Source organism: Pseudorca crassidens, chromosome 21 (genome assembly GCF_039906515.1).
Source record: "Pseudorca crassidens isolate mPseCra1 chromosome 21, mPseCra1.hap1, whole genome shotgun sequence".
NCBI classification, from domain to species: domain Eukaryota; kingdom Metazoa; phylum Chordata; class Mammalia; order Artiodactyla; family Delphinidae; genus Pseudorca; species Pseudorca crassidens.
Genome location: NC_090316.1, coordinates 24924120 through 24940378, shown reverse-complemented (window position 1 = coordinate 24940378; position 16259 = coordinate 24924120). Strand labels below are relative to the sequence as shown.

At 50.2% G+C, this 16259-nt stretch overlaps 1 protein-coding gene across 3 annotated transcripts in view; it reads right to left on the bottom strand.

The window, feature by feature from the left end:
• The window catches only part of ACSL1 (acyl-CoA synthetase long chain family member 1), a 72222-nt gene extending 57042 nt beyond the window's left edge, over window positions 1–15180 (bottom strand). Inside the window, exon 1 of one of the 3 annotated variants that reach the window (XM_067721656.1) lies at window positions 15038–15180. Coding sequence is in view for 1 of the 3 variants with exons in the window: in XM_067721654.1 (XP_067577755.1) it covers window positions 8743–8800 (58 nt within the window). In the remaining 2 variants the exon portion in view is untranslated. Of the gene's footprint in view, window positions 1–8742; window positions 8858–15037 lie in introns of those variants that run through there. The other 2 variants (XM_067721658.1, XM_067721654.1) reach the window with 2 other exon arrangements.
• Between the last annotated feature and the right edge of the window lie 1079 nt (window positions 15181–16259).

Here is a 16259-nt window from a genome sequence, read left to right as displayed (position 1 = left end):
CACTCAGGGATCCCAGGCACAAGGAGCAAGTAGTTCCACAGGGAATTATCCCCATCCGCCGCCTTGGGGCTTTCCTCCCCAAGGAAGCATAGTAAACCTTAAAGCCGCCTAATTTTCATTAAAGTGATTCTGTGTGTGGATCCCCAGTTCCATTTCCAAGAAGATTTTAAAAGGACAAAGGGAGCGGAGATGCTTTGTTTTTAGAAAACTGTTCTATTGAAATAGTTGAGGCAAGCTGAGTAATTCTACACTCAAGCACTCCCTGCCCATCTCCTTAAAGCTGTCCCAGAGCGGGACACAAAGCTTTCACAGGCAAGTATAGGGCTAGACTGACTTTCTACCAGTAAGATTAGGGCCAGGCCTCACCCGTTCACACTGGCCACCGGCCACCACTATCACATACATCCCAAAATAAAGAGATTCTAAATATAACGTGCCCAACTGGAACAGATCAACTTTTAGGGATCAGATGAAACTGGTCAAATGCCTGCTTATTACAGTCTCTGTATTCACCAAGCTATACATATATTTAAGTCACACAACAATATACATTACTTTAGAAATATTTACTGGTTTTCTATTCACATTTCATTAATATTTTATTCAAAGTCTTTGAACATGCTTCTTCCAACAGGGTCTTCAGAATCTCCAAAGCCACATTTTGAGGATTAACAGTTTTCTGTGGCCTATCTTCACATTTTTCTCGTCCATTTAAGCTGGTTAAGTGGAAGCATTTTTTGAACTCCCATCTGCAGCTACCACTGCAAAAATTCTCCCAGGTCACAGGACCACATCTGTATAATGTTAGGACAGTTAAAAAAAAAAAATCTGTCCTATGGGTCCATATTCATATAACTAAACCACATACTTCACTGCTTTTTAAACTGATGTTTAAAAGGTTTTTATAATAATATCCAACGCTTGCCTTTGTAAAGTCCAACCCCCAGAAGTAATTACCCAGCCAGCATTCAATTTCTTTGCCTTAGACTTTTACAAGAACCCAAGATTTAGATTGGCAGGTGTGGCTTCAAGACAGGGTGCCCAGGCTTCCCTGGTGGCGCAGTGGTTGAGAATCCGCCTGCATTGACACGGGTTCGAGCCCTGGTCCGGGAAGATCCCACATGCCACGGAGCAACTATGCCCGTGCGCCACAACTACTGAGCCTGCGCTCTAGAGCCCGAAAGCCACAACTACTGAAGCCTGCGTGCCTAGAGCCCGTGCTCCACAACAAGAGAAGCCACCGCAATGAGAAGCCCACGCACCACAACGAACAGCAGCCCCCTCTCGCCGCAACTAGAGAAAGCCCGTGTGCAGCAACGAAGACCCAACGCAAACAAAAATAAATAAATAAAATAAATAAATGAAAAAAAAGACTGGGTGCCCCTCTACTGATGTTGTTCAAAATAAAGTGCCCGAGAGAGCACTCTGTAGCGTGAAAGGCTTGGTAAGACTTTAACGTGAGGACTGAAAGAGGGTTTGGGAAAACCTCACCTTCTATTGGACACGTACATGATTTAATATCCACTTGGGGGTACAAACTTCGAAAACTTGCAGACGCCATTCATGAGGCTTGGAAGTAAACTGCATAACAACAATACAGACAGAAAATAGAGAATAACAAGGTGCCAGTAGGTGCAAAAGAAACTGTGGACACCATCACACCGTCTCGGGGGAGCTGTGTGTGGACGCAGGAGGTGAGTGTGGCCTAAGAAAATGAGCGTAACTTCAGGCTCCGGGGATGAGAAGCAGCTCCCCACCTCAGCTCAAGGATTTGGAGCAAGTTAATCCGGAACGCATGACAGGGTAAGCTGCACGGGAGATGGGAAGGAAGATGTTTGGGGAAATCAGCGTGAGGTTACGATGTCTGTGAGGCCACTGTGAGTGAAGCACGTAGCACGTGTCAGGCCGGTGCGAAGCAGTCACCCATGAGAGCACGTGTAGTAACAGTCCTCACTGCACGGAGTTGTTACTGTCAATGCAAAGACCAGGAAACCGTGTGGGGAAGGTCAAGTCCCTCCCCAGCGCCACACAAGAACAGGACTAGAGGCTGGGCTGAGGGCAAGGCCACTGGACCCTAAGAGGCAAGTGCTGGCACCCAGGCACACGGTGATTCAAATCTACACAAAGGTGGGACACAATGCAGAGGATGACAAAAAGCGAGGACACATGGGGCTTTAAAAAGCTGGGATGTGACCCCCAATGTCCACCCACAGGTGAAGAGATAAACAGAATGCGGTGCATGCACACGATGGAATATTCTTCAGCCTTTACAAAAGACGGCAATTCTGATACACGCCATGACGTGGGTGAACCTTGAAAACGTTATGCCAAGTGAGAGAAGCCAGACACAAAAGGACGCATACCATACGATTCTGCTTATACCAGGGGCCTAAAATAGGTGAATCATGGAGACAGAAAAAGACACACGGGGGTGGGGGGTTTACTGCTTCACAGTACAGTTTCTGCTTCGGAAGATGAGAAATTCTGGACTAGAGTGTGGTGATGGTTATACAACGCTGGAAATGTACGTAACGCCACGGAATGGCACACAACGCCACAGAATTGCACACTTAGCGCCACGGAATTGCACACTTAGCAATGGTTAAAATGGTAAATTTTATATTACTCATATTTTACCAGAATTTAAAAAAATTTAATCTCTGAAAAAAAAATATGTACCAGGATTCAGTAACTAAGTGGATATAAATGGAAAAAAGAGAAGGAATTGGAAGGTGAGTTTTGGAGTCTGGAGAATGGTGGTGGAGCCATGAAGTGCGGAGGTGGCCGTGAGGCATCTCTAGGCCCTCGTCCTGGGGCAAGTGGAAGGGCGATCCCCCCTCTCCCCCTGTCCTCCGGGCTCCTCTGCCAACCCAGCCTCAGGGCTGCCACGGAGGCAGGTGTCACAGCGCACGCCACCTCCATTCCTCCTAGGCACCCCTGCCCTTGCTGCACCGTACGAGCCCCCCAAAGCCCAGAAGAAGGTCCCTGTGCCTCCAAACCCACTCCGCAGTCCCCCTCACCTACAGCTCTCCTCCCTGGTCCTGCTTTAAGATGTCCAGGGCTTCCCTGGTGGCGCAGTGGCTGAGAGTCCGCCTGCCAGTGCAGGGGATGTGGGTTCGAGCCCTGGTCCGGGAAGATCTCACATGCCACGGAGCAGCTGGGCCCGTGCACCACAACTACTGAGCCTGCGCTCTAGAGCCTGCGAGCCAGAACTACTGAGCCTGCGAGCCACAACCACTGGGGCCCGCGCGCCTAGAGCCCGTGCTCTGCAGCAGGAGAGGCCACCACAATGAGAGGCCTGCGCACTGCAGCGGAGAGTGTCCCCTGCTCGCCGCAGCTAGAGGGACCCTGCGCACAGCAGCGAAGACCCAACGCAGCCAGAAAAAAAAAAAAAAATGTCCAAATCCTACCCAAATAGGCCAGAGGCTGCTTTCCCGAATAAATTCTTACAGGACCCACTCAGTCAGAAGCCGGGAGTCCTTCCTCTGAATTCCAGGAATGCTTTAGTTGTAGCCCTCGTGTGGTCCTTAGCGTCTCCTGTTTTGCGCTTATGGCGAGTGTATGCTTCCCTTGGGGAGAGGCTACCCCTCCTCATGGACCAGAGCCCTGGCCCAACCGTCTCAAGATGCCCTCAGTGCTTAACATGGTGCCCTGCCCAGAACAGGTGCTTCCTAAACATCTCCTGAGTCACGAACGACCCTCTGTGATTCTGCCCAGTTCTCTACAGCAAGCCTCTGGAAGATGTGTACACAGAGCTGTGATTCTCCAAAGAGAAAGCGGGTATTCAGGCCATTTCCAAACTTCAGCATCTTCCCTTGGCACCCTCGCTGCTGCTATGAGGCAGTGAGCTGGGAGGAAGCAGCACCTTCCAGGGGACCTGAAGGGGAAAGAAACAAACCAGCAGACAGGATGGTAAGCCACTGACTGAGAGGCTACCTCAGAATGTCCATTTTCCCATCTTCCCATTGCCTATTTCTCAAACTCTTTCACTTATGTATGATGTCACCCCCAAGGTCATCTAAGGGCAAGGGTCCTCACTTCTCCTTTGTAGAAATCCATTCAGACATGTGATTGCAGGTTAGTTTACAACAAATCAAGGCTGCCCATGAGGAAGACAAGACAGCAAACCCCTTTCTTAAATAGAACAGCCAATGCCAGCGGAAGGGCTGAGTCCAGAGCCTGACCCCAGGGCTGGCCACCAACTTCTGTAAGTGAGTTTTATCTCTGAAAGGAAAGCAAATCCTCCCAACCACAGAAACTGCCCAGGGGCTGGAACACAATGGCGGGCTGGCGTGAGGAGCCCTTAGAAAGGCCCAGGGCGTGGACGGGTGGGTGGCCATCTGGGATGCAAGGAATGCTCGAAGCAGGACCTGTCCAGCATTCCCCAGAGAGAAAAAAAACCACCAAGCACAGCTCTCCTCCCTTCTCTCTTCAACACAGATACAGAGACCTGTCAGGCACATCCACTTGGGAAAACGATAATTATAGTCAGGCCCTGCCTGGTGAAGATATGCAGGTCACCTAAAAGCCTCTCTGTCAGGGTGAAATTTTAGTGGCATGGATTTAAGAGGAAATGTTTCCATTCAAAAAAAACATTCCGAAGAGAAGCAAGATGTTTCCACTGGTCTTCAAACAGCGATTCACTACTGTTAAGTGGTATCTAGATACGAGTCACGACGGGGCAGGGCTGTTTCCCAGGAAGAGCCAGAGAAGGGAACGGCCCTGGACAGAGCAGACCCACAGTCCGCCGGCTCTGCTTCAGCGGCTGGAGACCGGGCGGCTGTTTGTTAGGCTGGGCCCAGGCTTCTGCGAGAACCAAGACAGAAGAGGCTCCTGCAGGCGAGGCTTCCCGCTCATCAGTGGGTCTGACAGTCATGTTGTTTCAGCTGATCTGGGCACACGGAGGGTCCTGATTACGTCTGGGGGCCTGCATGTCACAGAGAATGACACCGTGGTATGGGGCAGTCAGGCAACACAAGGAGAGCCTGTTATGATAATAGCTGGAGAAGAAATAAAATTCCTGTGGCCACTGAACAATCCAGAAGAAAAGATTCTCTACCTTCCTGGCATGTAATGAACCACAAAGTAAACCCCGAAGCAGAAGGCTCCCCGAGAGGAGGGGACAACAATCGAACAGGAAACAGGACCCACGTCTTTCACAATGACCAGGGCTGGACCCAGCTGGCAGGGGCCCTCCTCTAAGGGCCTCAGGACCAGGAGGAGGTCCATTTGTTTGAGCAGCTGCACACAGAGAAGGCACCGAAGTCCTGGGGTCCCTTCAGATGCTCTGTCCAAAGCTAGCAACTTCCGGTAGTGGCTATGGGAGGGGGCAGAACAGAATCATGAAAGAACGCTAGACCCACAGGCACGGAGCTCTCTGTCCAGGTACTGGCTGTGCCCCGTGAGCTGCAAAACCTGAGCCAGCCCCCTGCTGCCTGCGCAGGCCCCCGGGGGACAAGGAAGGGAGGGGGAACAGAGGGAAGCTCCGCCCCTTCTGTCTCCAACACCACAGAGCATCTCCAAGGTGATGCTCAAGGAGGCAAAAGCTGGCCGGGCAGTCCTGGCACTTGGGACTAAATAACAGGATCCCACCCACCCAGAAACTCCGGGTGATGGAAGGACATAAAAAGAAAACAGCCCATTGTTAAAAAAAACCATCAGGGCTTCCCTGGTGGCGCAGTGGTTGAGAGTCCGCCTGCCGATGCAGTGGACACGGATTCGTGCCCCGGTCCGGGAAGATCCCACATGCCGCGGAGCGGCTGGGCCCGTGAGCCATGGCCGCTGAGCCTGCGCGTCCGGAGCCTGTGCTCCGCAACGGGAGAGGCCACAACAGTGAGAGGCCCGCGTACCGCAAAAAAAAAAAAAAAAAAAAGAAAAGAAAAAAAGCCCCCATCAATTCTATGGGTATTTGTTTTATGGTTTTATTACTCTTTGTACTTTGCTGTATTTTTTTTTTTTTTTTAGTTTCTCAAGATAAACAAGCTATAACTAGGTCAGGTCAGTTCATTTCCTCCTGTATTTATGTATTTCCCACCTGCTCCAGAAAGGGCCCTGGGTGGTAACCTGTCCTTCCAGCAAAGTGACAGATGGGGTGAAAGCCCCTCCCAGAAAATATATATCTAAGCTCTCACCGTCTGCCCTAACCTGTAAGAGTTAACACACCTGCAGGAGTTAACTCACCTGCAGGAGTTAACTCACCTGCAGGAGTTAACGCACCTGCAGGAGTTAATGCACCTGCAGGAGTTAATGCACCTGCAGGAGTTAACCAAACTATGCAGGGCCCTGGGCTCCAGGAGCCAGAGGGGAGAAAGCACTGTGTATGGGCTGGAGCACAGAGGGAGGGCGGTCCAGCGAGCCGAGAGCCAGACAGGAACAGGCAGAGGCAGCTGGGGGTGGGGAAACGTCAAGGCCCGGCCTGTGCTGGCAGCACTCGGGGTGGCGGGTAGGTTAAGGACAACAGTGACATAGACCAGAGGCCCCGACACGCCTCTCTCCCAGGAGAGCAGCCTGGCGGCAGTCTGAGCAAAGCTGGTGCAGGAGCCAGAGGGAAGCAGGACCAGCCCTTGCAGCTCCCAGAGGTTGCAAATGTCAGTGACCTGGATAAGCAGGCTGAGGGGACACAAGGTTGGGTAGAGATACTTACACCTCTGAAAACAGACCAAGGTTCCAAAGGGACAGATAAACCAGAGAAATGGCTAACAAAGCAGGGGTGAGTGGAACACAGAATAAAAGGCAGATTTCTACCCAGAGAGAGAGCAAGGCCAGCTACTCCCAAACTTGGAAGAAATCCACTTTTGAGCGTTGACAGATCTCAGCTCTGGGGACACCGTCAGTGGTGCGGCAGGAAAGCGACAGGAGAAACAGAGAAAAGGTTCAAGCAGGATTTGGCTCACTGTGTGAAAAGGGATGAGGGAGGCCTCGGTGAGCGAGGGTTACACCCAGAGTTCAGGTAACTATAAGAGGTGATTAGCCCTGGGGAAGCTAAAGACAAAACGAATCTAACCAGTTACAGAGGATTATAGAATAATGACTCAGTGTTTAAAAGAAGGAAGGGAAAAAAAAGAGATTGTCCCATCTGGCCGTACCTCCTCGGAACAGGTGACGCTAGTTGGGGGTCTTTATTTTCCCTTTATGTTTTGTTTAAATTTTTATTATGAAAATTTCCAAATCTATTCAAAAGTATACAGGGTAGTATAAGAAGCCACCATGTACCCATAATAACCCCAGCTTCAGTTTCAATAATGATCAACATCTTGTCAGCATTGTTTCATTCTTAAAAAACAATTTAAAAGGAAATCCCAAACTTCTTATCATTCAAGTGACACTTCTGAGGCCCGTTTTAGCTCTACGATCCTTTTAGCTCTACGATCCTACAGCTTTGAGAACTTAGTTAAGAGGAGTAAAACGGGCACAGATGCTGTAACCTGCCACTGACCAAAGGTTTAAACAAAGACAGCCAACTCAAATATTGACTTGAAGTGGCCAACCCAGCATGATATTTAATTGTCCTGCAAGAAAAAGGTACATATGTACACACTGAGAATATTTAGGCAGCACCCACTCTACATCAAGCACTGCCTGACGCACAGGAGTGAATGAATAAAACAGAAAAAAATGAAATCCTTGTCCTAGAGATGCTTCTTTCTACATTGTCAAGTTTTGGCCAAAGGCAAAACATCTTCCAGATTTAACCTGGCTCTCCTAAAGTCAGAGGCTAATTTGACACGAATCACAACCCAGTGTCACAAAGCAGTGTCTATCCCCCCTTAACTAACAAATTCCTTTCTTTTAACAATGGCATTTGGAGGGGTCTTGCCCTACTGGTGGCAGAGAAGGAGTTAATTTTCTGACTCTCTAAACTTCTGACAATGCATCAAAAATCATAAGTAAATGTATCCCTGATATGTAGATGCACTTATTTATAAACTGTATACATGTACAAATATTTTCTGAACATTATGAAACATACAATTATGAATTTAAAAAGAACGCTAAAAAATAAATATCTACAGAAGTTCTAATACATCCACCTGCACCCTTATAGATGGTCTCCCCAACCTGGGGCACATGCACCCCATCTTGGAGACCAGCGCCCCACCTCCTCTCTGTCACCTGCCTGGCTAGAGTCTCTGTCAGTTCCCGACTACGGGCAGCGGTAAATACAACTGCTAACCGGAGCGCCTGCAAAAGCCCGCGGCGCCCAGGACGCAGGGTAACAGTGCCGGCCCAAGCTGCACACGGACTTTCTATCCAGGGGGAGACAAAAATACTCCGCGTCGCCCTGTGATGGAAAGAAGCGTGCCGGGGAGGGCAGTACAGCACACGTCACAGGCACCCAGGCTAGTGCCGAGGCCAAGCGGACTGAGCGGGCTGCTCTGGAGGAAGGAGACTCTAGGCAAGGGCCCTGGCAGGCTAAGGGCCTGGCTCATCGGAGGCGGTCTGTCCCGGGACCTCAGCTAGAGTCCCTGCGTGCCCTGCAGAGAGGCCCTGGAGTCTGACGTGCTGCTCTCTGACTCATGCCAGGAGGGGAAACACAGCCCGGCACCGCCTCCGGCATCTAGCCTGCTTGGGCTGCTGGGCATACCCTCTGCATTGCGGGTCCCTCCCCGGTGAGCTGGTTGGTTGGATGGTGTGACAGCAAGGTCCCTGCCAGCTACTCAGTCTGGGGCGCCTCCGGAGATTTTCAACGCCTTAATCTCAGCTACAAGATCTAAGCCTTGCACAGGATCATAACATACAAACCTGGAACGATGAAATGTACATTCTTGTCAGTGACACCGTCTATGAGACATCTGTCCATCTGAATGTCTCTTGGTCTCAATCAATCATCAGATAACACTAAGCACTTACTGGCAGCGAGGCCCTGTGTTAAACGCTGCTGAAAACAGAAACAACGGTGACTAGGTCTCCTAAATGCACAGAGCTCAGGGCGTGGCTGGGGGACCTAGTGCGGAAGCGAGCTATGCGCGTACGAAGAGGCAAAGGAAGGGCGCTGGGGGGCGCTCAAAACGCGGGGAAACCAGTACAGCCTGGCACCAAGCAACTGGAAAAGAAGGAGGCCGACCACCAGAACAGGGTTCAGGAGAGCCTCCCCGGCCAGGCGCTAACTCTACAGTTTCTGAATTAGGGGTGAGGGCTCTTGGGTTAGCAGCTGTCTTCTAACCGGAATGGGAGTGTTTCATCATTTTAACCACCAGTTGCTGTCAGCCGAGGGTTTCAGTGAGTGATGTGGAGTCTGAGGACGGCGACGGTCCCTCTGGGGAAAGTGCCTCTGAAGAGTGGAGCGATGGGCAACGAGGGTGGGATGAAGAACGTCACTGCAGACGGGGGACGGTGGGCACACAGGCCCGGGAGGCTCGTCCGGGGCACGGGACGGTGAGTTGGGTGGAAGACAGAGTAATGGGTGCAGAGGCCTTGGTTCAACCCTGTGCCACCAGAGTCTCTTTCCAAAAGTCCCAGCTTGGGCTTCCCTGGTGGCGCAGTGGTTGGGAGTCTGCCTGCCGATGCAGGGGACACGGGTTCGTGCCCCGGTCCGGGAGGATCCCACATGCCGCGGAGCGGCTGGGCCCATGAGCCGTGGCCGCTGAGCCTGCGCGTCCGGAGCCTGTGCTCCGCCAATGGGAGAGGCCACAGCAGTGAGAGGCCCGCGTACCGCAAAAAAAACAAAACAAAACAAACAAAAAAAAGTCCCAGCTCGTGGTGGTTTGGGAGACTCATGGGAAACAGCAGGTTGGAACCAGACCCCAGAAGCCCCCGAGAGCCAAGCTACGTGAAGACTTGGGGCCTTCCAGAGGGGCCTTGGAAGGCTTCCGGGCGGAGGAGGGATTCGATCCGAACTCTGTGTTAGGAAGAGTCATCATCCTCCCCTTCTTTTTTTAACTAAGGACTTTTGCTGTCTAAACTGGAGGTGACTGGATCAGGGCAGTGACATGGACAATGAAAGGAAGAAATGTGTGTGTGCTGGGCAGCACGGTACAGAATAAGCAGGACCTGCTGACTGGCAGGATCTTGGGGCACAAGTCAAGGATGACCCCGAGGTCCAGCCGTTCCTCGAACAGGCATAGGGCCCAGGGACAAACGCCATGTGTGTCACGGCCCGAGGGGAACACAGTGTGTGTAACCTTGGTAAGTCACCTCCTCTCCTGCACCAGGTACTGCATCGGGCGATGAGTGAGTTAGGCTCAGGGACCCAGGGAACCTGGGGTGCGCTGGAGTGTCTCAGAGGTGAGGAAGCAGCCGCGTCTCGAGTCTCTGTGATCTGGGATTCCCACCCCTCCCTCCTTAAACCATGGCAGCCCTGCTTTTATTTATTTCATATATTGGGGTTCTGCCTAAAATTGTCCTGGGGAAAGGAGGCCATAACCACTGGACTATACCTCTGTGCCTTCAAACCCTGCAAATCCACAATTCTATTCTCTTGTCTATTAAAAGTCTCCAGCGCGATCTAGAACAAGACTAACTTCCAGGGCACGCAAAGCCTTTTACTCTTTAATTTTCTAGAACGTCACAGCTGTGTAACAAGTGATCTCGTCACTCGCCGAATGGAGCTGAATCAAAATCTGTTGTCGTTTCAGCCCGCTGGTAGTAAAGACAGCGTGTGAATGAGATAGGGGATGACCAAGGAGCAATGATACGGAAGAAGAACCAGCTCTGTCCTCAGTCTTGCTGGATAACCTAGAACTTTCCAGGCCCCCCCGGACTAAGAACCCTTCGAGTTCAAGAAGCAGAGCCAAGCCATTAGGCGCTCCGGCCCTGAAGCCAAACTGCCGAGGTTCAAACCCTGGTTTGGGAGACTTAATCCCTGCACCTGCTCCTTTACCTTCCGTAAAATATGGATAAAAGTAGGACCTACCTTACAGGGTAGGTGGGAGGATTAATGTGTTAACAGATCTGAAGCACCAAGAACAGTGCCTGGCTCTATGAGCTGTCATCACCCCCCATCCTGTCCACTCAGCTGACACTGCCTTGCTCTGCAGTTGACAGCTGAGCCTGGAGGGAGAAACGAGCTCCTGCAGGAACTTTCTCTTTACTCTGGTTAACAAAAGAATAAATGGTACTCAGGGCATTTTGCCCTTACGTATATGGATATTTTTCCCACAACAAACCTGTGGGGAAAGTGCCAACTTCTACAGCGGCCAAATAAGTGTGCAAATGGACAGATAATACATTTATCAGAAGTCCCTCTAGAATGAGGAAATGGTGCAAAAGGCAGCCCACATTTCCTCCTGTGATGCCCTAACTTCTTTTCACTTACCTTTCCAAAGCATGAAATCCTTATTTGAACAGCTTTTGACTAGAACACATGAACCCAAAAGTCCATTAAAACCATACACTAATAAAAATAATTTCCAAATCATTGTCAGTTTCAACAACTTTAAAGCAGAACTTGCCCAAACTTAAAAAAAAGATATACTGAAATACATAAGAAGCTTGGTGAACTGCTCTGAAACAGACAGCTGTTCCTAAATATCCAACGATAGGGGAAAGGTGAATAAATTATGGCGCATCCCGTAAACCATAGAAGGCAGTCACCTTCAAAACTCATTTTTTTCAATAGTACGTAACATGAAAAAAATTGTTCACGATATAACTTAGGTGATTAAAATTGATCAAAAGTTTTATCTTCTATTAAAAATATACACTTAAGCTTAAAAAAATCTGGAAAAATACCAAAAGGAAATACATGAAAATGTTACTAATATTCAATCTCTTGAAGAGAGGTTTTTGTTTTTGGGGGTTTTTTTTGGCCATACCATGCAGCTTGCAGGATCTCAGTTCCCCCACCACGGACTGAACCCGGGCCACAGCAGTGAAAGCCCAGAATCCTAACCAGTAGGCCACCAGGGAACTCCCAGATTTATTTTTTATAGTTCACAAATTTTCTATAACAAGCATAGATTCCTATTACAACATTAAATGTATATATTATAAAAATGATGTCTTATTGTATACTGTATTTATATAAACATATAATTTTATTTATACATACAGATTTTCTGAGGCAAATAGTTTTGACTTAGATATTAGACAGCTTTCAAATTTTATTTAGAACTTGAAAACTACGTGGAGGCACCAGGCCTGAAATCTTAGATTCTAGAGACAAGACGCTGGCCTCCAGCCACATGTATTCTTCTGCAGCAGGGAAACAGAGTCCTCACCCCCAGCTAAGTTTTTGGCCAAAGAAAGTGCCACCCCTCCAAGCCGGCCAAATTTCAGAGAAGGCTCTGTCATATTTCTCCTTCCCTCTTGATTCCACAAAAGTTATGCCTAATAACTGTGTTGCCTCCAACACAGTTAAGAAATCCTAAATGTTAGGATGTGAGAAAGCAGAAAAATGAACCGAACTCAAATTATGTGACCCTTTTCTCTTGTCACTGTGGTACAAATTATGTATCACCTCGAGCTTACACAAACTAGGATTTCTTAAGAGCTGGCATTCAGCATTTTAGATGAGGAAAGGGTGAGGAAATGGCATGGAGTTGCGGACACAAGCACTGGTAAGTTTGCCTCTACCTTCTAGTTCATCATGTACAGCTATGACTTCGGGGCTTGTGCTTGTTTAAAAGCTCTCCAAAGCTCCTTTAAGTACTAGAACGTTGAAACTCAAACTCAACCCCTGGCACCTTCTCTGTTCCCTGAGACTTGGCCTCCAGGCAGGAGTGTCAAAGCAAAGTGACTCTAATGTGTTTGTCTGCACATCAAGTTGGACCGATAACCTTCAATAAAAACTCTGGCATCTTTGATCTCCCTCCTGACTGGCCACGGCCTGTCAGACAGCAGAGCTTGAAGAGGACTTAGGATAACTACAGCTCTGAGCTGCCTTCAAGGATGTTCTTTTGTATTTTCTAAGACAGGGAGTCTAACACATTGCATCATCCAAACAATACTGTTCACAAAACGTGATTAATTCTGTCAACACTGACAGAATTTGGTTATAACAGATAGTAAATGCAAAAGAATAATGGACATAGGTGGCAAATTTGCACAATAAATTCAGCAACCGACCTTAAAAAATTATCTATTCCCCCAAGGTTACTGAGTATCACATCTAGAAATTACTACTATTCCTACAGTCTCCCTCTTTCCAGAAAAGTGAAACTTGAAGGGAGAGAGGAGAAATCCCCAGCTGTAATGACAAAACATGATCTTTCCCCAGGCCCTCCTCCAAACTTCCACAAGACAGCTACATCAAAAACCAAAGATGTAACCAGCCCTGGATATCAAGCAGGACACTGTGGCATGCGGTACACTGTCAGCTATTCCAAAGCTCAACCAGAAGCAGAGACAGTTATGAACACTTGACCTTTGTGATATAAACAGACACCTGTCTCTACCTGCCTTTGTCACAAGTATCTATCTCTTAAATGCCCCAAATTTAAAAGCCCAGAGATTCTTTTTAGTCAGGCTGCTCACAACGATAATAAAAATACTGCCAAACTATGCATAACAGAGACGGGAAGGAAATAGGTCAACATGCTTATAATTGTGAGAGAAGGGCGATTTAATAAAAGCCTTTTCATTCTACAGCAAATGCAGAAAACAGAAATCTGTAACACATGGTCTATGATGCGTCTATCTTATTTTAAGTGGGGGAGGGAGGTATGAAGTGTGCTACTCTTCAGGGTTTGCTTTTTCTAGTCACAGAATTTTAGCTGTGAAAGACTTTGGTCTAATGCAGTCTTTTCTAAATGAGGAGTCAAGTTTCATACTAGGAAGGGATTCTCCCAGTTGAGTCAGAATAAGAAAAAAAGTCTCCCAGGACTGGCTCTACCCTGATGGCAAGCGAAGGTGAAAGTCCCACCTTCTCAAGCCCACCCAACCAGACTGTCAACTCAGACTTTAAGTTTTAAGCCAATCTAACCTGCCACCTCCATCTGAAAACTGCATCAAACCAGAGGTTTTGACTGGCTTTTTGTTTGTTAAGTGTTAAGCAAATAATTGTTTACACTGAGATAATCACAGGTGAAATCTGTGTCAGAAACTGAAATTTAACCAGTTTCTCTTATGCTAAGCAAAGGTCAAAAATAAAAGTAAGAATATTAACAGTTAGGGCACTCTGTATATTCCTGCATCAACAAGAAGCTTAAAAGTCTGAACTTTCAAAGGCAAGGGCACTTTTATAACGGTCTTAGTTAAGCTCCATAACCTTGAAAGTGAGTGGGGTGGGGAAGGAGTCTGGTCTCTCGGTTCTCGTGCACGTGTTCATTCAAGTCACCGTCTAGGCTACACGGTAATAGATAACATGATTTTTGCTTCCTAATTTCAAAACATGCCAGGCTCTTTGTTCATTCAAGTCACCGTCTAGGCTACAAGGTAATAGATAACATGATTTTTGCTTCCTAATTTCAAAACATGCCAGGCTCTTTAAATGACTCCATCACGGCCATGTGCAGCGGATATGGGCACTCCTCTGCAAGCACCGCGAGAATTTCCACATGGTGGCAACAGACTTTTGATGCTGCCTTTGACCCTCCCGCGGGCGCTGCGCGCAGGGGCCACCGTCACGCCGAGGCTGGGAGACCGCCTGCTCCGATGCTTCCACGCGCGGTCCGAGAGCGCCTGAAACCCCGCCACGGGGGCAGGAAGGAGGCCGCGGCCCAGAGAGCACCGTCACGGCCCCGCCGGATCATCGCCTGGTATCTGCAGCTCCGGGTCCCGCTTCCCGCCGGGCCGGTCCCCGCCGCCACACAAACAAGGACCCGGTTCGGCGGCGCGCGTCACACGCACCACGCCGTGCACCAGCCCCAAACCCGCGCCGCCCGAGGGGAGCTGCGGGCCGGCATCCCCGGCTCCGGCACGGGAAGCGGCGGCGGCTCGGGCGGCCCGGAGGCCTCCGCTGCGGCGGGAACCCGAGGAGCTGCGCGGCAGAGGCCGGAAAAGCGGAACGTCCCTGCGAGCCGAGGCCCTGTTCGCGTGCCTCCGCTGCGGCCGCAACCTCCTGGGCTCGGGCCGGCAGGGCAGCCTCAGCCCCGCGCCCCGCCGAGACGCCGGCGCCGCAGCGGGCACGGATGCGGCTCCCCGCGGCAGGAGCACTCACCTCCTCCACAGGCTCGGCCGTGCACCGCCGGCTGTCACCGCAGCCCACTGCTGACCCCGAGCCGACTTCGGCTCCTATTTAAGGGGGCCGCCGCCACTGCGTGGCTGGCTACGCCCCACGCCCCGCCGCCTTGGAGCCAGGCTGCGGCGGGTGCTCGTGCCGCGCCCGCCCCGCCCTCAGGCCCCGCCCCGCCCCGCCCGCCGCGCGCTCGCCTTCCCGTCTGGTCGCGCGCATGCCGGGAGGGCACGGAGTGTCCCGGGGCACACGTATCTCTAGTCGTCCGAACTGCCGTGGATTTCGTAATGAGTCCGAGGAAGGGCAAGGGGTAAATTGTGGTGGCTCAGCCCGGAAGGCTGCGGTGCTGCGGCGGCCGGGAAACGCCGTTTTGCGTTTTCCACCCGCAACCGCGTGCCCCGCTGACTCCTTGGCGGGAGGGGGCTTTTGCAGGGAGGGGCCCTGGGGGCCCGAGGACTTTCCTTTCCTATTTTCGTTGGCAGCGACGTGCGTAACCCCTTTTAACCTGATTTCACTACAGCCCCCACATAGAGTTTCGCCACACTCCCTGGCTGGGAAGGCTCTCGTCTGGATTTCTGCAGAGCCCTGGACATGAAGCAACCCGGACAGATGAGCCCAGGTATAGGTGGAGCAGAGCGCATGCTCGACATCGCTCAAGGGCGGTGTTCACCTGACAATTCTTGTGGCCTGTCCACTGCTCAGTCCTGGCTGTGCTATTTTGAGGACTTCTGTCTGCGAGCATGCGATGCCGATTTGGGGCTTTCAGAAGCCAACGCAATTTTTTTCAGGCTCGGAGCCCAAATGTTATTTTTCCTCTTAGCACCTGTGGCCTGCCAGTATCCTTAACCTCTAATACCGGTGGTCCCAGTTACAGTGGCGCTTGTGCCCCGCAGTGCGTGGAGGGCACTTATCTAGTACTGCTTGGAATTGGAGGCAGGAGAAGAATTATTGTTGTAATAAACACCTCTAATAATGACAGATAACTTTTACTGAAACATTTCACACACATTATTTTATTGAATCTTCATCATAACCCTATGAGGTGGGTGCAGTCATTATTCCCTTTTCAGATTCAGAAACTGAGGCCCAGAGAGGTTGAATGCTAGTGAGGGCAAAAGTCACTGGGAACTCAGGCAGTCGGCCTCCAGAGCACGTCCATAATAGTCAGGCCGTGCAAGCGTACTTGTACTTAACATTCTGGTGAACT